Source organism: Pelodiscus sinensis, chromosome 4 (genome assembly GCF_049634645.1).
Source record: "Pelodiscus sinensis isolate JC-2024 chromosome 4, ASM4963464v1, whole genome shotgun sequence".
Taxonomy (NCBI): Eukaryota; Metazoa; Chordata; order Testudines; family Trionychidae; genus Pelodiscus; species Pelodiscus sinensis.
Genome location: NC_134714.1, coordinates 114,503,092 through 114,530,659, shown reverse-complemented (window position 1 = coordinate 114,530,659; position 27,568 = coordinate 114,503,092). Strand labels below are relative to the sequence as shown.

Below are 27,568 nucleotides of genomic sequence, written 5' to 3'. Positions count from 1 at the left end.
AAAGATAAAGAATAGCTCAAACAGAAGGTACAGGCTTGATGCAGAAACTGCTGGCTGGAACCCTATCCTGTGCTATGTAGAAGATTAAACTAAATCATTAGAATGATCCTTTCTGGCCTTAAATCCTGTGAACCCTGCCAGGGCATACAGGGAAGTGCCAATCCACCTACATGTTGCCTGAGGATTTCCAACAGGCAAAATCAGGAACCAAGTCCCTGCTGCATCACAACATCTATCCCACCTACACACAACCAAACAGTGGAGAAGCTGTGTGATATTGGAAAGATACATTCTCAAAACTATGCTAACTAAAAACATTGGCATTTGCCATTTCTATGGAAAAATCTTTCCCAACGTGCTGTTCTGTTCTTTATCCATTCAAGATAGTCACTTGCAGAAACATTGACAAATTTTAGGAGAATGTGATTTTACGGAATTGGTAATTGGCATAACTATCATTTTATTCTTGCTGATGTGATGTGCCATTGGCTGTCAATAGCCAGAAGTGATCAGGGTCTCAAGATTTATCACTCATGCAAAAATAGGTACTGTTCAAAGACATAAGCAAAGAGAGGAAAAAGCTACATGCATATACTGAGAAACAAAAGCAAGTGATGCAAGAGTCAATGGTGTTTGAAAACATTTGCATAAAATGTTTTGCTTCAGTAGAAAATTATTCTCTAGCACTAAGAACCCCTGTGTTAGATCAGCAAATCTGCAATAATGTGAATGGTGCAAGAGGCAGAAATACAGGAACTTTTGCGGTTGCACGAGTACTGAAATAAAACCTAAAGGTGCATGATATTAAGTTACCTGACACATTGACAAATTATAAAAAGCATTTTACTTAGAGTCATTTCTGCCCACTGTACACCTAGCAAACATCAGGGGTATTTTTCTTTCTTCATTTATCATCATCAATAGAAACATTCACAGGTTAATCAAGACTCCACTTAGAATGAATAATGCAGGCTTCAGATTCAGCTGTCCACTAGTCCCAAACATTATGTGAATAAAGACTTTTATTCGCATAATCGCTACGTCTACACTGGCATGATCTTGCATAAGAACTCTTTTGCGGAAGAGTTCTTGTGCAAAAACTCTTCCAGAAGAGAGCATCTACATTGGCATGTGCATTTGCACAAGAGATGTGCTTTTGCGCAAGAGCATCCATGCCAGTGTAGATGTTCTCTTGCGCAAGAAAGCTCTGATGGCCATTTTAACCATAGGGCTTTCTTGCGCAAGAAATTCATGTTGCCTGTCTACACTGGCCTCTTGTGCAAGAACAGTTGCACAAGAGGGCTTATTCCTGAGCGGGAGCATCATAGTTCTTGCGCAAGAAACACTGATTTCATACATTAGAATGTTAGTGTTCTTGCGCAAGAACTTGTGGCCAGTGTAGACAGGCAGCAAGTTTTTGCACAAAAGAAGCCGCTTTTGCACAAGATCGCGCCAATGTAGACACAGCCATAAGGTTTGAATGGCCTATGATTAGGCCATTTTGGTTGAAGACAGAGTTTATTCAATAATGTTTGAATACACACTTTGTTATAGCTCCATCTGGTCTTCTTAAAAGATTCCCAGATTACATGTGCTTGAGTTATGGAATGATTTGTGGATTGTGTTATTGGTAAAAAAGTTACCTTTAAAAGACTCATACCCATAGCATAAGTCTCTGGGGCCTTTAAAAATTAGAACACAATTATTTATATTTAACATTATCTTGCCAGCAATTGGCTATAAAAAAATTCCCTTAATTTACAACTACCTCAAATAAAAGCATAAATTTGGAGGCAATATTTCCAACCACTAATTTGAAGAGACGTATTTTCACACAGAAGTTCCCATACTTATATGGTACACAAATCTGAGTTCTGGTGGATCAGCAGAAAATTAAATGAGTTCCAGAACTGGGTTTCTTCTCCAGAAAATCTACTACTAGCAGCCCCTAAATATTCAAACTGTTCTCCTATTAATCAGATGACATTAACTGCAGAGATTTTTTGCATAAAGAAAAATAAATTTGATGTACGTTTTAAATAGTAAAAGGAACTCAAACTCACATTCTGAACTGAAGATCTACAACTTCAAAAAATTCAAAATTAAAACATATAACCTTTAAAATCATTAAGACTAAGATCAACTAGACCAACATAAGTTTGTTGATTATATCAGAATAATCACATTATTGGAAGCATTTTGTGCTTGTCAGATAGTTATTCTGTGTGTTCTGGCTAATATGTTCCAGTATGGTAACAATTACAGTTCAACTTCCTTGCTAGCTTTTATCAATCTACTCAATCCAAACCATTTTATTAAAAAAAACAATCAACATATTTCCCATTTTGTTTTCAAAGCTCGCTCTCAGTCATAAAATTAGTTTTAAGAAAATAGGTATCAAATATACATTGAAGATGCATAAAACCCTTGGGGAACAGTACACAGAATAACAAGAAATCCATTAGGACCTCATCAACATGTGAAAAGCAAAGAGAGATTAATAGACTAGCATTTATAACACAACACAGCTCAGAGGCCAACATAGAAAGAAGCAGCAAAGCTTCTAAAGAGAAGAAAAAAAAGTCTGCAACAACCTCCAGCAAACTCCCTTATGAATATGCCAAAGAAATACTATCTGGGGATTTGCAATCAAACTGTGGTATCTAACAACAAAGAAACAACTTAGCCTATTTGTAGTCAAACAGGTTGATAGTTCCAATAAAAGGAATAATTACTATTTTCACTTTTGAGAATGTACAAGCCCCCTGTAGGGCAGGAACTGCATCTTCTTTTACATTTGCCATCACTAGCGCATTGCAGGAAACAGAAAATTCATACTCCCTGTGCCTCCCCCCTTCCAATGATATGAAATTCTGAATACTTTTAACAACAGTTAACCTGACAAACTTCAGAAGCATCAGAAAAAGATAATCATAATTAAAAGGACACATGGTAAAGATTTAAAGATTCAAACTAACTTTGGTTTACTTTTGTATACATATGTTCAAATAAATATGACATTTTTACTTTAAAAGCAGACATGCTATTTATGTAAATCAGATACTAAAAAAGCTACATTAACCCTTACCTTTCTTTTCTCTGGCAATTTGTCGCACGCCTTCTCTGAAATCAGACAACACTTGTAGATATGGCATCACTGTAGTCTCAAGCTATAGAACAAAATATTTCTGTGATTAGTAAATTTAGACTGAAATCAATTAAAAGACTCCCAGTGACTTCAACAGGCTCCAAATAAAGTAACTAAGAACTTTCAGTTGGATAACTTTGCTAAAAAGAACAAAAAAAACTTGAGGTGCAACTGCCAAAAGATTCAAGGAAAGTAACTAATTTAAAGGAAGAGACTGTGAAAATCAAGTCAATAATATAATGGCTGCTGGAAATAAAAGTCTATTTCTTTACAAAATTAACTATAGACTTGTTCATGTGTGCTTGGCTGTGACATCATTTTTCATATTTAAAATCTCCAGAGTGCTTATTTACAAAAGAAGAGATAAGAAGAATTATGTGGATTTTACAAACAAATGTTAAAACTCCCTCCACGATCAGCTCATTTGATGCCTACTAACCTTGGCGGCATTACTTTAACATTGAAAGATTTTGTTTGTTGTTCCACACTAATGCCAGTCCTTCTGCAAGGCACATTTAGCTCTAATCATTGTGAGGACTTTTTAAAAAATAAGTAAGCCCATGAAAGATTAGTAACAAGGCCTGGCTTATCTGGTGTAATTTGAGATAACAGTGTTTGCTAATTCGGAACTAAATTAGAAGTCCAATATTTATGATTTTTGATACAGAATAGTACCATTTTCTTCAAACAGCTCTCTTGCCTCTACAGTCCAGAAAAAAGAGAAAAAAGGTATAGAATGCCTAGTAAAAGCTTATTTAGTCCACTGCAATAATGGGCACCCAGTACTACACTAAATACCTAGATAGACAGAGACACAGTCTGGTTATTCATTCATCTGCCTCACCTCTAACAAAGGAAGTTTTTTTTCATGATAGGTTACATGGGCTGTGTAGTTTTGTTTTGCTATACTGTACACAGATTATTCTGTGAATGTTTTCATCACCATTCTTTGGGGGAAAACAGAAAATACCTTTCTAAATGTATTGCACTTAAATCTGAATGGTCTCATGTAACCATGTTTCCAAATTCTGGCATCAGATGTTGTGCTAAATTAAAAAAAAACAAACAAAAAAAACCACTTGAAAGAGTACCATTTAGCAGGTTAGACTTTGCTTCTGTACAGAGACCAAAATCATTGGCCTCCCCTCATTCCTGAGTGCTACCTTCCTATTCCCCTCCAAAGATTGCTCCTACATGACAGAACTTCAGAGTCCCCCAGGAGATGTGTCCTAATTGCTCTCTACAGAAATAGCTTATTGCAGTAGTACTATAGGTAGCATAGTTCTGTTCATCTAGCACAGTGGTTCCCAAACTTTTCGGCATCACGCCCCCTTTTTGATTTTTGAGAAACCCTCACGCTCCCTCCTCCCCCAAAAAATAGCAGCAAAGCAGAAACCAGATAAATATAGGTCCTTTAACTATCCATTAAATAACCATTACGGCTTACAAAGAAATCAGAAAGTGAGACTGAATTCAGAATCAATATCCATCCAATTGCCTTCCTGCTAGTTTAGGTGCACTTCAATGAGCCCTAATTCTGTAAAAATATTATCTATTTAGTAGTTGTAATGAGATAGTAGGTACGGTATGTAATCGGTGTTGTTTTCTCTTGCCTAACCTCATGACAAGATAAAGGTGTGTGGGAAGGAAGGGTAGGGTCTTAGGGATTTATTTATTTTTATAGTAGCAGCAGTATTTGACTGTCATTAAAATGAAGATGAAAATTCTGCCAAATTCTTCTCTCTTACACCTCAGTTAATCTGGAGTAACTCCATCCAAGTCAATAAAATTACTTCAGATTTACACCACTGTAACCAAGAACAGAATATGGCCCTATAACACTGTTTTTCTAAATCTAATCTTTCAAGGGGCTATAAACAGATACAGAATGAGTTAGTAGGATGCACTCAGTTTCCCACTTACATTTATGTTTTGGCCATTTCCTCCAACAGGGAATCCAATAGCTTCATCACTTTCTATGGCACCAAATATCTAGTGAAGGAAAAGAAAATTAAAGACACACTGATTCAACAGAAGATATCTGGAGGCTAACTAAAATCAGACATCCTGACATTTGAAGAGGCCACCCAGTTCATCTAGTAGTCAATATTCAAGCATCTTGCTAGGAGATTGTTCTTTATTTTTAAAGCATTCTAAATAGTTGACAGTCAAATGTTGCCTTAGTGATGTTGATTGCACAACTTTACTTTGTTCACTATATAATTTTCCATGTACGTTTTTTTTTCCTGCCATACACTAGGGATGTAAAATTTCAATTAGTTAGCTAATCGAATAATTGATCCTATTTGCACTGACTACTCAATTAGTCAATAAGGGCACTGCTGCCTTTGAAGTGTAGCAACAACCCCAGGGCTGTTGCCACACGTCCAAGGCAAAAGTGCTGTTGGGAGCACAGGGCCAGTGGGAAACTCAAGTAGTTCCCTAGTGGCCCTGTGTTCGCCACAGTGTTTCAAAGTGGCAGTGCCACGTGGCTCCATGGGGCTCCATGCAGCGCTGCCACTTTGAATCACTCTCTCTCCTTCCTCCCCACTTGCTGCCTCTTTCTGATAAAGAACTGTAGTTTTTTTACCCCCAATACACCAAATGTTATGATTTTGCTTTTAAGCAACTGGCTTTTTACAATCTTGCAATATCTAAAGAATAACTATACTGATGCATACATGTTTGGAAAACATTGCTGTAGTAGCTGGGTAGTGTTAGGATAAATATATTTTTTAATTTAATGTAAAATTTCATTATCACTTACCTTTAGCATCTGAGAGAGATAAGAGCTAATATTTTCTAGCAGCAATCTATTTGGCATTTGTCTGGCAGTTTTCTTAGCAGCAATATAGGAGTTACTCTGACTGACTAAAGATCGCATTTCTTCCAAGACAGTGCGAGTGTCAATGTTGTCACACAGCGCTTCATGAATTGCTGCCTTCTTGTCGTAAAAGCTAAATCAGGGAAAAGACAAGTTTACAATTTATATCCTCATCAGGGATGTAAAATTCTGTTTAACTAGTTAACTGGTTAAATATATTGTTTAACTGATGAATGGATTAAAGGGTGGATTAAAGGCGGACTAGCGGAGCTGGGGGTGCTCCAGCTCTGCTGCTTCCTGCCACTGGGCTCCCTGCCACTGCCCACCCGCCTGCCGCTGGACCCTAAGCTCTCTGTTCCAGCAACCTCTGTGGTCCTGCTGCCACGTTAGCTCATCCTCCTGACCCCCCAGATGCTCCAACCTTGGAGCACCCACAGGGTCCCCGAGGATGCCTGACCACGGATGTTGCTGGACCAAAGTCTCAGACTAGAGAAGTTCAACCTGTAGTTATCTTTACTTAAAAATCCAAAGGCCATAATATACTCCAGAGAGAAAGAAAAGGGAAAGGAGAAAGAAAAGAGGTGGAGGAAGCAAATACTCTCTTCTCCCATTACTTCTGTTTTTCCTATCCCTATCTTCTTTCTCCCTCCTGTGTGTCTTGTTCTTGACTTTCTCACTCTCCATTACTCATCATTTTCTGTTTTGACTTCCCCCCATTCATCAGTCAATTTACCCAGCTGCTACTGATAAAAAGGTACCCATCTTTCCAACACTGGGGACACAACGTAGCCAGGACTTATAAGATTCCAGGGGAGCTAGGAGAAAAATATTTTTATTACACAGTACAATGCCAAATGTATGCAACTGCAGATGGAAATTCAGTGCTGAAGATTCCAGTTCACTGTTATATGCTGACCTCATCAACTAGCAGGAAACCTTGCCTGCTGTAAACAGTAGTTTAATCCCTTCTCTGCATCACACTAAATGCCATCTCTGTTAGACTTTGGGAATTCCCAAAGACACACTTAACTATATGTTGCTTTGACTTTAAAAATGAAGAATCAAATCACACAGCATGTTTAAATTACCATGAGTAAACTGGGATTTCATTAAAATGTAGAGGATTAGCTGAAGGGAAAGAGACCATAATGCCAATATCTCTATTTTGTTTTTACTAGATTGAGGGTAAGGTTAAAAGTCTGAAACTTCTGAGTTCTGATCTTTATTCTCTCATTTTGGGCAAATCACTTAATTTTTATTTGTGTCAGTTTCCCACAGCACTTTACAATTTCAAAGTATTATGTTACTGATACAATTGAAACACCAGTGCAATACGCCCCTTTCAATATGTCAAGAGAAGTGATGTGTTAATTTCTGTATGATATGCTGAAAAATACCTCATATAGCTGTTGCAAGATTAAATTAATCAGCTTGTAAAGTAATCAATGGAAGGCACCATAGGAGTGTAAAATATTTTTCAAGAAAAGGAAATGCCAGTTAAGAAAAACATGAACCCAAAGTATGCACATATATAAATGGCTACTGATGCAGAAATTAAATGTATGTCACTCACCTTTTATTCAACTCTGTTTCCAGAAATTCCCATTTTTGAAACTGGTCTGTCAAATCAGTGGGAGTCCGAAGGATATCCTTTACATTTAAAAAGAACTCCTAAAAAGGAATGCAGTTTGAAATCAACATAACTCAGACACTGCCAAGGTTTACTATAACAAAGTAAGCTGTGCTTTGTCTTAGTCAGTGTTTATCAAAGTGCTAACTGGCCACTGCAGTTTGTTCATTTACTGGCTCCTCAGCCATGGACCCTGACAGCTCCCATTGGCTTTGGTTCGCCGTTTGTGCCCAAGGGAAGCCACGCTGCTTCCTGCAGCTCCCCTTGGCTGCAAACAGCAAACTAGAGCCAATGGGAGTCACAAGGCTCCGTGGTTGCGGAACTGGTAAATAAACAAACCGTAACGGACAGTTAGCAGACTTCTCAGAGTGGATCTGCAGACCACTTTGAGAAACACTGGTTTAGGTTGTGACCGAACACACCAACATGATATTAGACATTAACTAAGAACACTGCAATTTAATTTCTTTAAACTATGATCTTTTTACCTTGGAGTCCATGTAACAATCTTGTCAGTGTATTTCCCTACAATTCATTCTAGCATTGATGTAGTGGGTAAGGTGCATTGCTAAATGCTTTTCCTGTCACCACAATAAACTGACTGTCATTAGTAGAAATTGATAGACCAAATCTAATTGCACTCTTTAAAAAATGAAACAGTGTCAAGTTATCACTTGTGAAAAGCAGGACTTAACTGGAGTGATCTGAGTTGCACTCAGTGCACAGGTGTCATGGAGGTTTTTCCAGATAGCTCTGCAAATGCACCTCAGCCTTAACATACACCAATCTTTTTATTTCAGTAACAGGACTCACTTAAGACAACATTTCTGATGTGCAGAACTATGTGGAAATGTTGAGAGGTGAGTAAGTAGGGACAAAGAGCAGTTGTACTAAGTATTTATTTTAAATGAAAGATGCCACATATATTCAGCAAAACATGTGACTCTTGCACTACCTGGATGGCTAATGATCTCTTCACATATTTCCCACTACTTTAGGTATCGTGGGTGTAAAAGGAAACATGTCAAAATGTATGTAAAAAAGTAATAGCTAGTGTATTTCACTAAGATGACATTTCTGTTGGGTTAGTTTTGTGTGCCTGCCTGCATAATTATGAAGGATCTAAAATTGCTGCATGAATGATTTGTAACTTTAATGCAGTAACTCTGCATAATGGTGCTACCACCCTTAAAATCAATCTTTAGGTTTTACATAGCACATAAAAAAGCCACCTCATTCATCACAGTACAGGCAGTCCCCAGGTTACGTACAAGATAGGGACTGTAGGTTTGTTCTTAAGTTGAATCTGTATGTAAGTCGGAACTGGCATCAGCCGCTGCTGAAACTGATCAGTTTCAACCGCGGCTGAATCTGGACGCCAGTTCTGACTTACATACAGATTCAACTTAAGAAATCCAGGCGTCCCCAAGTCAGCTACTGCTGAAACTGATCAGCGGCTGATCCCAGGAAGCCTGGGGCAGAGCAACTCTGCCTCGGGCTTCCTGTAGTCAGCCGCTGGTCAGTTTCAGGAGCGGCTGACTTGGGGACACCTGGGGCAGAGCAGCTGGGGTGCTGCTGGGTTGCTCCAGTAGCGCGGCTCCTCGGCGCTACTGGAGCAACCCAGCAGCACCCCAGCTGCTCTGCCCCAGGCGTCCTGATTCAGCCGCTGCTGAAACTGACCAGCAGTGGCTGAATCAGGACGCCTGGGGCAGAGCAGCTGGGGTGCTGCCGGGTTGGTCCGGAGCGGAGCGGAGCTGTGGGACCAACCCGGCAGCCCCCAGCTGCTCTACCCCAGGGGTAGGCAAGAAAAGCCTGGTCTGCTGGCGGGGGGGCACTAGCTGCACAGCCCCCTCCAGAAGACCAGGGAGACAGGGGTGGCAGGACCGCCCAAGTCCTCCACGGCTTTGCTCCGTCTCCCTGGTCTGCTGACCTGGGAGACGCGGAGCAAAGCCGCAGAGCACGCAGACAGTGGGACAGTCCAGGCGCGCCGCGGCTGTCCCACTACTGGCGTGCTCCGAGGCTTTGCTCCCCATCTCCCTTGTCTGGGGTCAGACCAGGGAGATGGGGAGCAAAGCCGCGGAGCACGCCCGCAGCAGGACAGCCCAGACGCGCTTGAGCTGTCCCCCTGCGGGCGTGCTCCGAGGCTTTGCTCCCCGTCACCCTGGTCTGCAGGGAGACGGGGAGCAAAGCATTGGAGCACGCCCGCAGCGGGACAGCTCGGGCACGCTTGGGCTGTCCCCCTGCGGGCGTGCTCCGCGGCTTTGCTCCCCGTCACCCTGGTCTGCTGCTCGGGAGACGGGGAGCAAAGCCTTGGAGCACGCCCGCAGGGGGACAGCCCAGGCGCGCCGCGGCTGTCCCACTGCGGGCGTGCTCCGAGGCTTTGCTCCCCATCTCCCTGGTCTGCTGCTCGGGAGACGGGGAGCAAAGCCGCGGAGCACGCCCGCAGGGGGACAGCTCAAGCGCGCCCAGGCTGTCCCGCTGCGGGCGTGCTCCAAGGCTTTGCTCTCCGTCTCCCTGGTCTGCTGGTCGGGAGACGGGGAGCAAAGCCGCGGAGCACGCCCGCAGGGGGACAGCTCAAGCGCGCCCAGGCTGTCCCGCTACGGGCGTGCTTCAAGGCTTTGCTCCCCGTCTCCCTGCAGACCAGAGAGATGGGGAGCAGCTTTTCTCGCCCTGGAGGACGGGGGCGGCGGACCACGGCGCATCTGGGCGTCCCGCCGCTCCCGTCCTCCGGGGCGAGAAAAGCCCCGTTCGTAACTGCGGATCCGACATAAGTCGGATCCGCGTAACTCGGGGACTGCCTGTAATACAAAAATGGGCTCTGTCGTGTAAGATACTGAATACAACCTGAGAAGTGTTAGGAACTCTCAGTTTCCACTGAATTCAAAGGAATTGAGTGTACTTAGCTCCTTTTGAGACTGGTTTGCATTATTGGGGTATCTAATAGCACAAAGTTTATAAAGTAAGGAAGATGAAAAAAAAAAACTTTGCTTACATTCAGGAACTTCTCATACTGAATAGCTGATTCCATGGTGTTGTTTGAATAATCCAGGGTATCCTTCCAAGAGTGCATCAGGAAAGCCAGCCGTAATTGTCGTGCTATTAGGAATTTTAAAATGAAGATGTGAAGTATACTACATTTATATGGTATACTTATATAAATATACTATAAGCAGAAATGTAGAAAAATATACTACATGTATATGGTCCCCAGAATGATAGTATCTTAGCACCTTGCTGTCTTTAATGTGCTTATTCTTACCAAATCACTGTGAGGTAGGGAAATACTACTGTTTCCACTTCACAGATGTAGAACTAAGGCACAGAGAATCTAAGGGCCGTATCTATAAAGGTATTCAGAAGCAGAAAGAAGTGGATAGGTGTCTAGTGGGATTTTCAAAGGCCTTTTAAAAATCCTACATTTTTAAGAGGTAAAACACATTGGAAAAATCTGGACATAAGAGACTTGCCCTAGATCACATGGGAATTACGAGGTGGAGTAGGGACTTGAATCCATGACTACCAATACCTAGACTATTTAATGTCTTAAATGCTGAACTAACCATCCTTTTACAAGCAAAATCAAGTGAGTATTCCAATGCTTTCCCCCATACATTACTATACTATATAATAAAAAAATACTGTAAAGCATAAATTCAATTACAAAAAGCCCCAGCAACAACTAACCTAAAATAACCCAAGTGTGTCAAATCTGATTTTTAATCAGGAAATGTACAAAAGAAATAACATTCAATTTATAACTTTTTTTAAATTGCTACTTTTCCTGACTTAATTGTCTTTAAAATATATTTTACAAACTTCATAAAAGAGTTTCTTCCATAAATAAGATTTTACCTGTATGTTTCTTCAGTGCATCTTTGATAGTAATGAAGTTTTTTAAAGATTTAGACATTTTACAGCCAGCAATCGTTAAATGACCAGTATGCAAAAAATATCGTACCCAGTGATCATTTTCAAAATATGCCTGCAGCAAAACCACAAACAGAAAGGGTCAGTTTTTGGATTTTTTTTTTAAACACATATGTGCACATACCACACACATTTTTTTTTCCTGTTCAGAAACCTATTCTCTGTAACAAAATCCAAGCAACTCTGCCTCGGGCTTCCTGTAGTCAGCCGCTGATCAGTTTAAGCAGCGGCTGACTTGGGGACACCTGGGGAAGAGCAGCTGGGGTGCTGCCCGGTTGGTCCAGTAGCGCCGAGGAGCAGCGCTGCAGGACCAACCCAGCAGCCCCAGCTGCTCTACCCCAGGCAAGAAAAGCCTGGTCTGCTGGGGGGCGCACTAGCTGTGCCCCCTAGCAGACCAGGGAAACCAGGACGGCGGGACAGCGGAGATGCGCTGCGGTCCCGCCCGCATCCTCCCCAGCTTTGCTCCGTGTCTCCCTGGTCTGCTGGGGGGTCTCCAGGAAGACGAGGAGCAAAACTGCGGAGGGGTTCGGGCAGCGGGGCAGCCCAGGCACTTCTGGGCTGTCCCGCTGCCGGCTTCCCCCGATGCTTTGCAAAGCCGCGGAGGGGCTCGGGCAGCCGGGCAGCCCAGGCGCGCCTGGGCTGTCCTGCTGCCAGCTTCCCCCAAGGCTTTGCAAAGCCGTGGAGGGGCTGGGGCAGCTCAGGCGTGCCTGGGCTGCCCTGCAGCCCCAGCCCCTCCGCGGCTTTGCAAAGCCTCGGGGGAAGCCGGCAGCGGGACAGCCCAGGCGCACCTGGGCTGCCCCGCTGCCTGAGCCCTTCCGCGGCTTTGCTTCGCGTCTTCCTGGTCTGCAGACCAGGGAGACGCGGAGCAGCTTTTCTCGCCCCGGAGTACACGGGCGGTGGGACCGCGAGGTCCCGCAGTCCGTGTCCTCCGGGGCGAGAAAAGCCCCATTCGTAACTGCGGATCCAACATAAGTCGGATCCGCGTAAGTCGGGGACTGCCTGTAGTTATAAATAATACCCAAGATTATAGTAATCAGAGAGAAAGTCAGAAAAAAATAAAAAAATTCTAGTAACTACTTTTTAAATTTGTGCCTTGAAGATCACTTTGTATATGATCAAATTAACTATTTTGTTGATAGTCACCAGCTAAGAGAATGGCATCTTAAGAGTTTGGTGTTAGTGGATTTTTTTTTTAAGTTTCAGTCAAATATAAAAACTCTTATGCAAGAGAAACTAAAGAAAGATGTTGATTACATCACTACCTCAGACTGTGCCAATTCATTATCATGATGTGGGAACCGAAGATCAAATCCCCCTCCATGAATGTCCATCGACTCTCCCAGAATGGATCCAGCCATAGCAGAACATTCAATGTGCCAACCTGGACGGCCCTGATTACAGATAAACAAGTTACTTCAATACAGGTTAAATATTTCGTGGATTTTTTGTTTGTTTTTTGATTTTAAAAGAAACCCTTCTAAATAGAAACTGCTTTCTGAATCATTCATTTGTCCACTAATAAATATAAATAAATTAAAATGACCCACAGATGTATGAGGAAGAATAGATTTTTAATTCTCATCCTTGGTAGGATACAAGAATAGTGTTGAATTTCAAGATCTCCCAAGCTGTAATAACTATGAGCAGATAGATACAGAACACAATCCTTCCCCTCTAATACTTTGAAAATTAAGTATGGCATTCAGGTAATGATATTGGAAAATATGCATTTATTCTAGGAGTTATAAGGCTTGGGACCCTTAAAGTTGTTTATACAAACTACTTTTAAATGAGTGCAACCTTCTCCCCATTCATTCCAACAGACATTTTAATTTGAACACTGAACAGAAACTTTAGGAGGTTAATAGTGAGAGAGATAATGGGAAAGTGGACATGACAGATCCCCATGTCTAGAATTACATTGATAATACTGATGTAATGGACAAAATCTTTGCACATAAACTTCTATTTGAGAAATGACTAACAACTGGATAACTATACTGTATAGCATTTTATTAAAAGAATGCTACTTTGCTATTTTGCTCAATGCCACTGAGCAAAATATTATTCCAATGAACATTTCCTTATATTCAAGATGAGGCTGTATCATTTGTTGTAAACATTAATACAGATGCTGTCCATAAATTGTAGAATGATTGGCTTATGTATTATGTTTGCAGTTGAAACACACAGATCTTTACCTTTCCCCAAGGAGAGTCCCAGGAGGGCTCTCCTGGTTTAGAGGATTTCCACAAAGCAAAATCATTTGGTGAACGTTTCTCACTCAAGCGTTCAGCCGAGATACTCAGGTCACCTGTCAATGGAGAAAACATTGTAAATATTTACACTTTCTTGAAACATTAGCTTTACCTACTCCTGGCTCTGATGTATTTCAATTAAAAAAAAAAATCTCACTAAAATTTACAACTGACAATTGTAATCCTTTGGTTCCTGACTAATCCTTAGTCTCTCCTGAGACTACCAACAAAGGTTAAAAAACAAATAGTCTTGCAGCACCTTAAATTAAATTAAATTATATGAGAAAGAATTAATGGACACAAATCAGATATCCGAAAACGCAACACACAGAAACCTGTTGGGGAACATTTTAACTTGCCTGGGCACTCATTAATGGATCTCACAGTCATCTTATTATTTCAAACCAATTTCAAAAGCCAGCTCGACAGGGAAGCTACAGAACTTAATTTCATTTGTAAGTTTGATTCCTACAATAGAAGTCTAAACAAAGACATTTGCTGGATGGTCTGCTACATTCCACATCCTAATGACATATAAAAACAAACAAAGGTACTTAAAGTGGGTACAGGACTACGTAGCACTTTAAAGACTAACAAGATGGTTTATTAGATGATGAGCTTTCGTGGGCCAGACCCACTTCCTCAGATCAAATAGTGGAAGAAAATAGTCACAACCATATATACCAAAGGATACAATTAAAAATTAATTGTATCCTTTGGTATATATGGTTGTGACTATTTTCTTCCACTATTTGATCTGAGGAAGTGGGTCTGGCCCACGAAAGCTCATCATCTAATAAACCATCTTGTTAGTCTTTCAAGTGCTACATAGTCCTGTATTTTGTTTCAGCTACACCAGACTAACACGGCTACATTTCTATCACTATTCTTAAGGTGGGTACTAAGTATTCTTATCAGCTTCATTTAGCATGGACACTCTAATTGACAATTTTCCCCTCTTTTCTTCTTTTTCCTCCTCTTCCCCCACATCGCCTCTCGGTGCTATTTAATTGAAAACTGGACCTGTTAAACTTATTCATCTGAAGAAGTGGGTTGTGCCCATGAAAGCACATGATACAACCTATATTTTTTTGTTAGTCTCTAAGGTGCTGCAAGACTATTAGTTGGTTTTTAAGTTTTTCCAGTTACAGACTAACATGGCTACCCCTCTGAAATTTATCAACAAACGCGTCAGTTGTGAAGCTTCTTAAGGCCTGTAGTACGTGATTTGACTGACACACTCTCTCAGCATGCATAACTACAGACAGTCCCCGACTTACGCGGATCCGACTTATGTCGGATCCACACTTACGAACGGGGCTTTTCTCGCCTCGGAGCTCACGAGCGGTGGGTCGCCACCCATGTCCTCCGGGGCGAGAAAAGCTTCTCCCTGTCTCCCTGGTCTCCTGGGGGGGTCCAGCAAAGTCGCTGGACCCCCCAGCAGACCAGGGACACCCGAGCAAAGCCGCACAGGCGGCATCCTGCCGCCTGTGCGGCTTTGCTCGGGGGCAAAGGATCAAAGCCACATAGGCGGCAGGGTCCCTCCACCTGTGCGGCTTTGCTCGGGTCTCCCTGGTGTGCTGGGGGGAACTCCCCCCAGCACCCCAGGGAGACAGGAGCAAAGCCGCACGGGCAGCGGGGTCCCTCCGCCTGTGCGGCTTTGCTCCGGTCTCCCTAGTCTGCTGGGGGGGGGGGGGAGGGGGCGCAGCTAGTGTGTCCCCCTCCCCCCTCGAGCAGACCAGGCTTTTGTTGCGGGACGCCTCGGGTAGAGCAGCTGGGGTGCTGCCGGGTTGGTCCTGTGCTCCAGATTCAGCAGCTGTTGAAACTGATCAGGCTGATTCCAGGAAGCTGGGGGCAGAGCAACTCTGCCTCCGGCTTCCTGTAGTCAGCCCCTGGTCAGTTTCAGTGGCAGCAGCTGAATCTGGAGCCAGTTCCGACTTACATACAAATTCAACTTAAGAACAAACCTATAGTCCCTATCTTGTACGTAACCCGGGGACTGCCTGTACCTGGCACCGCTTTCTCTCCTCCCTGCCAAAAATGTTAAGATTACAAATGAATAAGTCAAAAGTTAAAAAGTGCCAGAATAAAGGTTGCCAGTACAACCTTAATTCAATGCTCTTTTGTGTATGCATTATAATCTGATATTCAATTACATGATTATATATTATTTTTTTCCACAGCAACTCTGTCTTATTCAGGAGAGAGCACAGGTGATGGGCTATAATCATTGAATAGACGGTTATTCAGTATTCCTTTTTATCCTTATTATTCAATGTGGGATCTCATATCCTAATTTTTGCACACCATTCAAACCTTGCATTGAATATAAAATTATTAAATTGCTCTTAGGTATCATGCTTTGTAGCAAATTTTAGCATCACCTTCCACCACAGGTTTAATTAAAAGAGAGCTGCACCTATTTAGAAAAGCACAGTAACACAAGTATTCATAAGGTAAATAACTGTTCTTGATACATAAAAGCAATTTACATTTGAAGCAATTTACATTTGAGGCAAGCTGTAACAAGAATTGATCCAACCCTATTGGAAAAAAGCTAATTTGCAGAGCTGATCAGGAATTGTTCAACTAAATGTGCTTATTTCAAAAAATGCTGATCATTTAAAAAAAAATTTTTTTTGCAGGAAAGGGTCAATTTAGACAAATTTCTTAACTCAAAATTGTTGGATAAATGTTTAATAGTTATTGAGGAAACCTCACTGAAACATAGAATGAAAGATTCTGGGTTACCATTTCAAAATGACTTTTCAAAATGTAAGATAGAATAATTTTTTTTAATATAGAAAAAGCAGTTAAAATTGAAGTGTTTTGACTGATGCAAACTAGGGATGTAAATGGTTAACCAGTTAACCCTCAACAGATGGGGTTTACAGGTTCTGGTTAACTATTGGAGACTGATGCAGCTTCCCACCCACTATGGGCAGGAGGCTGCCCCAGCTCGGCGGGGCCCACCAAGGGTCAAGAGTGCTCCAGCCCAGCCAGAGCAGCCACTGTTTGGTGGTAGCCCTGGCCCAGCCATGCCGGAGCAGCCGCTGTCCATAGCACCGTGGGGGAAGGAGCCGGAGGAGGGGAAGGGTGCACTCTAGCACAGCCAGACTGGAGTGGCACCCTCATCAACCCCCTCTTTAATCGGTTAACCAGTTAAACACTGTGTTCAATCAGTCAATTAAACAGGATTTTACATCCCTAATGCAAACTGATTCTTCCCCTTCTCTTTCCCCTCAGATTTTTGATTCATAACATTTTTTTGAGAGTGACTTCTTATCCGGACTTGGGACAGAAATTTGTTAAAAAAACAAAACAAAACCTCTACTCATTCGTAAATCCAAAAATAAAAGTGCACTGTGGAGACTATAAAGTTTCCACTTTGCTAATGGGCCTATACCAAGTCAATGGGAATGACTGATGCTGTGTATGTTGACTACCTGAAGTGAATATTGATTTCATTACCTTCACCCTCCTGAAGAGCTTTCTGATCACCTACAGCTTCAGGAACCAACTTAGCATAGGAGTGTTTCTCAGTGGCATCAAACTTCATTGTATCAAAGTAGACAGACCCATTTGAAACATAACTAGAAGGTTTAAAAGAATTTAAGAAAATCTCTATCAATATAAAACTAAAACTCAGCAAAAAGTATCTCTATTACAGCCTATATAAAATCCTCAGCAGGACTACTTGAGGAGTATGGCAAATGTTCAACATAAGTAAGGATGCAGAATTTGGCGCTAAGTCGTTAAAGTGCACGGTAAAAAACTTTAAATAAAAACTATAAAAGAAAGCATAATTGTGTCATAGAAAAGCCAATTAAAATTAATTAATTAAATAAATATAATAGCAAGATATAAAAGGACACTATCAGGTATCTCTCCTTTGTAAATGTTCATGTTTCCTCCCAACTTTTGAGAACTGATAGGACGTAGCTAAGATTCCTTTTTTGGACCAAATTTAGTTGGTGGAAGACAGAGACAAACTTTCAAGCTACACTGAGCTCCCTGGGTCCATTACAAGATCTCTCACCTACCATATCTTTCTCATTTATTTACCAATACATTTTGTCCCCCTCTATTTGGCCAATTAGTTTTGTCATGGCTTTAATGGGACTCAAGTTATCCTTGGGTCCCCCTTCCCCGCCACATACACACACTTCTTTGTTTCAAAAGTCACCAGAAGTGTTCAGCACTCAGAGCACAGGGCCCATTTTTCAGCAGATCTATGGCATGAGCGTAGGCACAAATGTAGGTTTTGAACATATGTATATTTGACACATGATGGCTGTTTGAACTAGGGATGTAAAATCCTGGTTTATCAGTTAACCAGTCGAATGTTAGGTGAGCCTAACGTTTAACCAGTTAACCAACTAAGCGGGATCAGGGCTGGAGACTGCTCCAATCTGGCTGGATCAGTCTCCAACTTGGGAGATGCCAGCTCTCAGACCTGTGCTGAGGCTCCCAGCCCCCCCGATTGTGGGGCATCTGGGCTCCCTGCAGACAGAGGCTACTCTGGAGCAGCCCCAGGACCTCCCCGCAGGGCTGAAACAGTTAACCAGAACTGCTAAGCATTACTCATTTAGGGTGACACCAGATAAAACTTTAAAAACAACAAATAGTCTTCTGTCATCCGAAGAAGTGGGTTGTGACCACAAAAGCTCATGATACCATCTACATGTTTTGTTAGTCTTTAAAGTGCTACCAGACTATTTGTTGATTTTTAAGTTTTTCCTGTTACAGACTAACTCATACCCATCTGAAACTTACCAGATTACCAGTTACCCTTTCACATCCCTGGTTTGAAATTTACCATAATGTATGAAATTTCCCTGCTATTCTAGAACAATTAAGCTTTTAAAACTCTTCTCAGCAAGATATTTTTGTGGTGAAAAACTGTCATACAATAAATATGTACCTGTTTAAGCTATATATCAGAAAAAGATTTTAAGTTAAGATGCCTGGATATTTAGGCACCCAGGTAGAAATGTCTTGATTTTCAAGGTACTAAGCAACAGCAAGTGTCTAAGAAGTCAGTAAGAGAAGCAGATCTGCACGTGAAAAAAATTAAGCAATTTCTACTTATGTGCCTAAATAAACATATAATGGCCAGTTTTCACTTCCATTTCTGAAAATAACTGCCCAACACTATGGGTAAAATCCTGGCCCTGTTAAAGTCAGAATTTTTCCACTGATTAAACGTGGCTGGAATTTCACCCTATATCTTTATTACCTGAACTCTCTGTTTGTAAAAGAGCATAAAAACCACAGTAACATTTTTATAAGGTTTGAGATTATTCCTTGAGTGTGAAGGAACAAGCTAATTATTTTTCCCCCAAAGAAACACTACTTGAATGCAGTCTCTGCTACTCTTGCTTATAGTAACATGGCTCCACTGTATATTTCAGAATTATTATTTCAGTATTAGAGCTTTACTTTGTTACACTATAATTGCAGAAATAATTCTGAAGTGTTGCACAGAACCCATAACAGCACTTACCCATAACCATTATCTACGATTTTTTGAACAAATTCCACAATTTCCGGTACATATTCACTGACCCTAGTTAAAACATCAGGAGGTAACACCTAAAAAGGAAAATGGGCATTTATATACAATCCATTTCATATAACTTTTCATGACAGAAATCTCAATTAAAACTCATCATCCTTGTGATGTAGGTAATAACGATTTATAAAAGAGAAAAACTAAGGCAGAGTTAAATGCCTTACTCTAAGGAACACAGCAAGTGGCAGTCAGAAGTAGAACTTACACGTTCTAATTCCTAGTTTCCCGAGTACTCTGGTACTTGAAAGAGCCATTGGAACTCTTTCCAAAACTTTTTATACCATCAGCCAAGTTACTAATGGTCTGACTGCTGGAGATGAAAGCTGTTCAATTTGTGGCATCTCTGGCTAGGCAGGGATTATTCCCCATCACATTTCAGACCTACTTGCCAGGTAGAATAGCAACATTCAGTTATTTGAACCTACATATAGACAATAACATTTAGCTATTAAAAAAAACATCTCAGGGCAGGCTTGTTTATTGTCACCATAGAGTTAGTTACAATTTCTTAGGCACCCAGAGATGGCAGACTATAAGAATATAAGACTGACCATACTGGATCAAACCAAAGGTCCATCTAGCCCAGTATCCTGTCTTCCAACAGTGGCTAATGCCAGATGCCCAAGTGGGAGTGAACCAATCAAGCAATCCCTCTCCTGTCAACCATTTGACAAACAGAGGCTAGGGACACTATTCCTATCCATCATGACTAATAGCCTAACCTCCATGAATGTATCTAGTGCTTTTTTGAATCCTGTTAAAGTCCTGGTCTTCACAACATCCTCTGGCAAGGAGTTCCACAGACTGTGTTCTGTGTGAAGCAAAACTTCCTTTTGTTTGTTTTAAACCTGCTACCTATTAATTTAACTTGGTGACCCCTAGTTCTTTTGCTATGGGAACAAGTAAATAACGTTTCCTTATTCACTTTTTCTACATCAGTTATGATTTTATAAACATCTATCATGTCCTCCCTTAGGCTATGTCTAAACTACATCCCTCTTTCAAAAGAGGGATGTAAATTAAGCAGATCGAAAGCGCAAAAGAAGTGGGGATTTAAATATCCCGCACTTTATTTGCATAATCGTGTCACAGCATTCTTTCAAAAAAGGGTATTTCAAAAGTGAAACCGCTGCCTAGACATGGTTCTTTCAAAAAACCAAACAAACCCTTTTTCGAAAGATCCTGTACTCCTACGCTGTGACATGATTATGAAAATGAAGTGTGGGATATTTAAATCCTCACTTCATTTGCACTTTCAATCTGCCTAACGTACATCCCTCTTTCAAAAGATGGATGTAGTTTAGACATTCTCTTAGTTTCCTCTTTTCTAAACTGAAAAGTCCCAGTCTTTTTAATCTCTCTTCATATAGGACGCATTCCAAACCCCTAATAATTTGTGTTGCCCTTTTCTGAGCCTTTTCCAATACCAATATATCTTTTTTGAGATGAAGCGACCACATCTGTATTCAGAGAAAGAGAAACTCTTGTTGTGCAGTTAGTGTCCCCAGCCATACATCTCAAATTCCAGACTGAGGTTGGGTGGTGAAAGGCACATGTTAGCAATGTCGGAAGAAGGAAAATAGACCTTATTAATGGGCAAAGGAATGAGACACCCACCCGATGAGTTTGCCCAGTTCATCTAAAGGGGAAGGAATGTAGTATAGACACGTACTACAAGTGCCTGATCATTAGATGGATAGAAAAGTTAACAATCAGTTGCAGGATTGCTACAATGAAGAAAAAAGGACAGCAGGGTCTTAGGGCATTGATTTAATAGCTACCAGTTCATTAAAGGTTAAAGATTATCAATAAGGTGGTGGGCTGAGGTCTTCTAGCATAATCAGTTTGTGTGAATTTTATTTCAGAGCTTTCTGAGGGTGCAGCCAGCAGTACACATGCCTACATCATACAAAGACCATACGAAAGAAAAGCTTGTTTACTTACATTGAGGGCTTCCATATCTTTATGATACTCCCTTTCCCAGAATTTGGGGAGGCTAGAAAATATGGAGTTGTCAGTCACCTGACTGCCAAACTTGATATCTAGCCACTCGGACAGCACATCTTTTGCTTCTTCCAAGCATTTCTATGGAAAGAAAATCATATAGATATAACAGTTCAGAGAAACACAAATCTAGAAAAAGTCTTATTTATGAGCCTAGACAGTAATGCTTTTTAATAGAAAAAAAAAGTTTTCGCACTGTTAATTCTCCGAGGCATGAATGTTCTCACTCCTATCATGCTTTGCAACCTTTTGTATGCTTGGAGAAAAGATAAGATGGGTACATAATTTACATCTGGAGAATCTTTATGATGTTCTGATAGAAGATACAGAGAAGTACTGAGGGAGTTGCATTTTGCTGAAGATCAAGAGAAATATCACTCAAATGAATAAAAGGTAATTCAGTAAACAAGTGTATCCTAAATATTATTCAGGATATTTTTTCAAATAACACACAGTATGCACTCTGAGGACATTTATAATCAACCTACAAAAAATACCTACTTTAGTGAGATAATAGATTTTTTGTAAAAACAAACACATTTACGAAAGCACTCGTTTCTGTAGCTGGAAGAACCATAAGTTGGGGCAAAAAGGGTGCATTTCACAAAAGCAAGGAGCACAATAGCTATTGCACCAAACAGCTTGAGAGAGTGGCAATATCATCCAGAACACTACTCACCAACAGACATTTGTTAAAATAGTTGTTATATTTACTGAAGCTTATCCAAAGCACAATTAAGTCAATAGGAATCTTTCCATTTATTTTAATAGGCTTTGGTTCAGGCCCTTATATAAGAGAACAGATATTTCCGAAGTAATTTGGAATCATCAGTTTGATGAACAAGAGGCATAAAATACTTGCATGGTACAGCAATGAAACGGTCAAAAATATTTGCATATGCACTGTGGACAGATCTCTATGTTCAACAATTGATGTCATAAATCCCTTCCCAAGACAGAAATTCTATGAAAGAAAGCTAAAGATATGAGTCTAATATTGCGGGGGAGAAAATATTTTACTAAAACCTGGAAATAACTGGAAAAAGCGGCTATTAAAAAAGAAGATCATGAGGAGGTTCTGCAGTGCCTGAGGCTAATTTGAGTGACATGAAAAGTATTTAACTGAACTCATGACACAGTTTTACCATGTTGATTGTTATGTATTTAGAAAGTCTCATTCCTTTCTCCATTACTGTTTTTAGTAAATACACATTTATAGAATGTATTTCAGAAAACTGTTAACAAACTGGTGCGATTTAAAACTCATTCATATTGACCTCAGTATATGTCTTGATTTCTTCTCCGGGAAGTTTCTTTTGCACAGCTTCTTCTAGATGATCCACAGCAGATTTCACTGAATTCTGAATTCTTTCCAGCATTTGCTTTTTATCTGGGTCAGTGGTGTCATTTAACTTAGCTGAAAAAGGCTACATTAAGAAATATTTATCAAATAATGTACAGTAAAAAAGAAAAAAAAAATCAATCGAAGAGGTTTAACTGGATGAACTATAGGCACTTTTTTCATGTTCTGGCGTGCTGTATGTGTAGCTCATTCAACAGTTGTATATTCCTCATGTAAAATATATTCTAAGTACTTGAGATGAGTAGAATGTTTTTCCACTAGCTGTCACATTGAAATCTATCAGACTACTCACAGAATAATATACTACTCAACATGAGCAAAGGAGGAATAAAGCCATCAGTTTTAACGGTCCAAAAGAATATTCGTATATAATTCCATTCACATTTGACTTAACAAGCTATATAACATTAAGGCTGTGTCTACATTGGCACCCTTTTTCGGAAAAGGTATGCTAATGAGACAAGTCAGAATTGCAAATGCCGCAGGGGATATTTAAATATTCCCCGCGGCATTTGCATGAACATGGCTGCCGCTTTTTTCTAGCTCGAGGCTTTGCCGGAGAACAGCGTCAGTCTAGACGGGATCTTTCGGAAAATAAAGCCTTTTCCGGAAGATCCCTTATTCCTGATTTTAAAAGGAATAAGGGATCTTCCGGAAAAGGCTTTATTTTCCGAAAGATTCCGTCTAGACTGGCGCTTTTCTCCGGCAAAGCCCCGAGCCGGAAAAAAGCAGCAGCCATGTTCATGCAAATGCCGCGGGGGATATTTAAATCCCCCACGGCATTTGCAATTCTGACTTGTCTCATTAGCATCCCTTTTCCGGAAAAGGTGCTAATGTAGACACAGCCTATGTGTTCCTCATAGATTGTTTTTAATCTTTAGAACATAGTAACTACTAAAATTTAGCACTTTCCTTTAATCTCAATGCTCTCTACAAAAGTAAGCAAAGCATCATTCCCCATTTTATAGACGGGATAAATTTAACCACAGAGAAATTAAGTGACAAGTCAGTGTCAGACCTAAAATGCAGATCTCCTAGCTCCCAGCTCTGTGCCTTAGTTCATAAGGTTGATAATCGCTAATCTTTTTTTCAATCCATGACCCACAAAAAGGCCAAAAAATCATCCTTTACCTACTACATCCCCTAAATTATAACACTCCTTGTTCAATGCTGCCAATGCCATTATAGGGAGTAGAAATGTAGCTGTGTTAGTCTGGTGTAGCTGAAGCAAAATACAGGACTATGTAGCACTTTAAAGACTAACAAGATGTTTTATTAGGAAGTGGGTCTGGCCCATGAAAGCTCATCATCTAATAAACCATCTTGTTAGTCTTTAAAGTGCTACATAGTCCTGTACTATAGGGAGTGTCATTTATAATATAATAATAATAATAATATATGGAGATATACCTATCTCATAGAACTGAAAGGGACCTTGAGAGGTCATTGAGTCTACTCCCCTGCCCTCACGGCAGAACCAAGTACCATCTCTGACAGATTTGCCCCAAATCCCTAAATGGCCCCTTCAATGATTGAACTCATAACCCTGAGCTCAGCAGGCCAATGCTCAAACAACTGAGCTACCTCACCCCTCAAGGTTATATTCAAATCTATTGCATAAAGAAAGTCTACATATATACTTTTCATATGAGGACTTTACTTAAATTTGTGTTTTTAACTTGGCACACACTCAAGTAATATTGCAGCAAAAACATGAATCTTTCTCAAATTACATACATGTATGCAGATTACATGTCTGGGAACAAAATCAGGCATGCATTTTCTACATGCAATTTTATGCCTAATTTGAAAGAAATATTTGACACATATTTAATAAATGATCAAAAAAACTACAGATGTGAAGATGGCTGTTAATTTCCAATAATACAGCACCATACGTTTTCCTGGTGGATGGTCGTGATTCAGCAAGGTGCTCTAAGCAATTTTAATTTTAAGCCCAACTTTAGGCATACAAGCAGTCCTATATAAGTCATCAGAATTCCCCACATTCTTAAAGTACGTTGCTGAATCAGAGCCTTAAGTTTTCCTCTGCTAGTATCTATGAGCTCACCTCTGAAGCAATTTGAACATCCTCAAGTAGCTGGACTGCAGGTAGCTTCTTTTCTCTATACTGTTCATAAAGATAATTTTGTCTTGCTCTCTTGATTATCTATGAGGCAATAATATTGAAACATATTTCTAAAAAGGGCAAAGTCCAAAATACCAATGTATTTCCCTATTACATACTTAAGAAGGACCCCTAAATTCAACATGCTACAAGAATTATATAGCTAATTAACACCACTGAAGCTTATCAAATAAACAGCCATGAAATTAAATGCCTTAATAACCAATAATGAAGCAGGCCGCTCAAATAAGTTACCTTTGAAAAAATACTGTTAATCTTCATTGTCAATAACTGCATTCACTTCTACATCATCTTGGACAGATTAGATTTTTAACTGGTAAATGTCTGTAAGGCTTGATTTCCTCATATACACACAAATTGTCAAAATATTTCCATCCATGATAACAGAAGTTTTTGAAAGATAGGCAAAGAAGGAAAAATACTAAGAACTTATTAAAGATTGATTTAAGAGAATTTACTTTATATATGTTGATATCTGAAGTTGACAGTTTTGGTTTTAATGACTATAAAGCATCAACTTTCTGAATTTCAACATTTACTGTCATTAAACACCACGTACTTGACCATAGCTCATTGTCTGGCTCATTCCCTCCCACAACTTATAATGAAAAAAATAAATAAAAAAATTAAAATACTTAAAACTTACAATTCTGAAAATTTAAAATTTGATAAAAAGGGAAAATGTTTAAAAAATAAACAGGATACTATTAACTGAAATTATAAACAAAAATTGAATTCTATAAAATGCTACTTATACACAAAAGCATTAGGAATATAAATTATTAAAGGCTTTGCTAATGTCTAGCCAGTGTAACTGAATTAGGTACAGTAACTGAAAATCAAGGTCTTTGTGACAGAGATTAGAATCAGGCTACAGGAGGTAATTAAAGTTACAAGTCTAGCCTTATCAAATGGATAACACACACTACACACATTAGGGATGTAAAATCCTGTTTAACCAGTTAACATATTAAATGGGGATGGGTGGGAGGGCCATTTCAGTCCAGAGGCTGTAGTCTCACCCGGGGCTGGAGCAGTTACTGTTCATATCCCTAAAAAACATGTATATTGACTCCCAATCCTTGGACTTGGTCAACCTATTGTATTTTAGAAGCACCTTTAAAGACACCTTACCTTATCATCAATATCTGTAATATTTATACAGTAGAACACATCATATTTAAAGTAATCCCTCAACACTCTTCTCAGGATATCAAATGAGATGTATGACCTACAAAAAATGTCAAAAGATAGAACTTATTTTTACCTATTGGACACCTCATATATACACATCTATTATATGCAAGAACAAGGTTAATGCAGTACTGAATGAGGTTTTAAATCCTGCTCCCCCAAAGTCATATTCCCCACTGAAGTTCCCTTAGCAACATTAACTTCCCCTCTACAACTAACAGGCATTCATTGAGTGATAACAAATATAAATGGTAATTTTATTTTACTACCGTAGAGTACTAGAGTTGTCATCTAGCAATTAGACATGTCTAATTCTCTGTACCTGGTTTGACATATTCCTAGGGATTATCAGCTTTATTTTGTAAGCAACTAAATAATCTCAGGACTCCTATGGCACCTTAGAGAGATTTATCAGGGCATAAGCTTTCATAGATAAATTCCACATCATCATCTTATTCCCTAATAAATCTAAAAAAACCAAATAGCCTGGTAGCACGTTATAGACTAACAAAACATGCAGATGGTCTCATGAGCTTTCGTGGGACACAGCCCATTTCTTCAGATGACGGGCCCACAAAAGCTCATGATACATCTACATGTTTTGTTAGTCTATAAAGTGCTACCAGACCATTTGTTTTTTAGTTTATTCTGTACAGACTAACTCAGCTACTCCCTGAAGCTCCTAATAAACATGTTAGTCTCTAAGGTACAAAAGGACTCCTCATTGTTTTTGCAGATACAGACTAACATGGCTACACCTCTGAGACAAAATAAACTGTTAACTTTTTATCAAAGGAAGAAACTCTGTAGTACCTTGCATGTCCCATGTGAGAAGCATCATATACTGTTGGGCCACAGCAATACCATGTCACTTTTTTGCCATTTTGGGGCTGAAATACATCCTTAATTGGAAAGGAACATACAGTGAGCAGAAGAAATTGACACATGGTCTCAGCTCAGCAACTTCAGGCACACAGGCATATCAAGCTAATGTGATTATATGAACTTGCATTATAATACAACAATCACACTCAATTTTACTGTAAGAAAAGAATGCTTACTTTATGACACAAAACAGTTTAGCGTTTTTCATTAGCTGCAGCTGACAAAATGTGATATCAAAGTCTGGGCTTTTTCTACACTTAACAGTTTACAGCATAGCTGTGGCAGTGCTTTAATAATCAAACTGTGGCCATAGCATAAGCATTGGGAGAGAGGTCTCCCAGCACTTGATACAAACCACCTATATGAAAGAAATAGCTAACAGCACTGGGAGCTTTGCTCCCAGCGCTGTAGCATGGTTCACACTGGTACTTTACAGCACTGTAATTGCTGCGGTTGGTGGAGAGTGTTTTTTCACACCCCTAAACAAGAAAGTTACAGCGCTGTGACATGCCAGTGTATACTTGGCCCCAGACAGACAAATGAGTCAGATCTTCATTAAACCCTTAGCAGATGTTACACACACATGCAAAGGACAGTGCAAGGTCTAGTTT

The 27,568-nt window shown here is 40.1% G+C and overlaps 1 protein-coding gene across 4 annotated transcripts in view; it reads right to left on the bottom strand.

The window, feature by feature from the left end:
* CARS1 (cysteinyl-tRNA synthetase 1) overlaps positions 1 to 27,568 on the bottom strand; it is a 55,795-nt gene that overhangs the window by 12,270 nt on the left and 15,957 nt on the right. For all 4 annotated transcript variants that reach the window (XM_006134900.4, XM_006134899.4, XM_025190597.2 and 1 more), the window contains 15 exons: positions 26,886 to 26,974; positions 26,013 to 26,109; positions 24,801 to 24,899; positions 22,644 to 22,793; positions 21,307 to 21,447; positions 19,294 to 19,382; positions 17,259 to 17,380; positions 13,731 to 13,843; positions 12,792 to 12,920; positions 11,455 to 11,584; positions 10,595 to 10,698; positions 7,546 to 7,643; positions 5,916 to 6,105; positions 5,072 to 5,140; positions 3,089 to 3,170 (listed from right to left, as the gene is read on the bottom strand). In XM_006134900.4, coding sequence (XP_006134962.2) covers positions 3,089 to 3,170; positions 5,072 to 5,140; positions 5,916 to 6,105; positions 7,546 to 7,643; positions 10,595 to 10,698; positions 11,455 to 11,584; positions 12,792 to 12,920; positions 13,731 to 13,843; positions 17,259 to 17,380; positions 19,294 to 19,382; positions 21,307 to 21,447; positions 22,644 to 22,793; positions 24,801 to 24,899; positions 26,013 to 26,109; positions 26,886 to 26,974 — 1,702 coding nt within the window. The remainder of the gene's footprint in view (positions 1 to 3,088; positions 3,171 to 5,071; positions 5,141 to 5,915; positions 6,106 to 7,545; positions 7,644 to 10,594; positions 10,699 to 11,454; positions 11,585 to 12,791; positions 12,921 to 13,730; positions 13,844 to 17,258; positions 17,381 to 19,293; positions 19,383 to 21,306; positions 21,448 to 22,643; positions 22,794 to 24,800; positions 24,900 to 26,012; positions 26,110 to 26,885; positions 26,975 to 27,568) is intronic.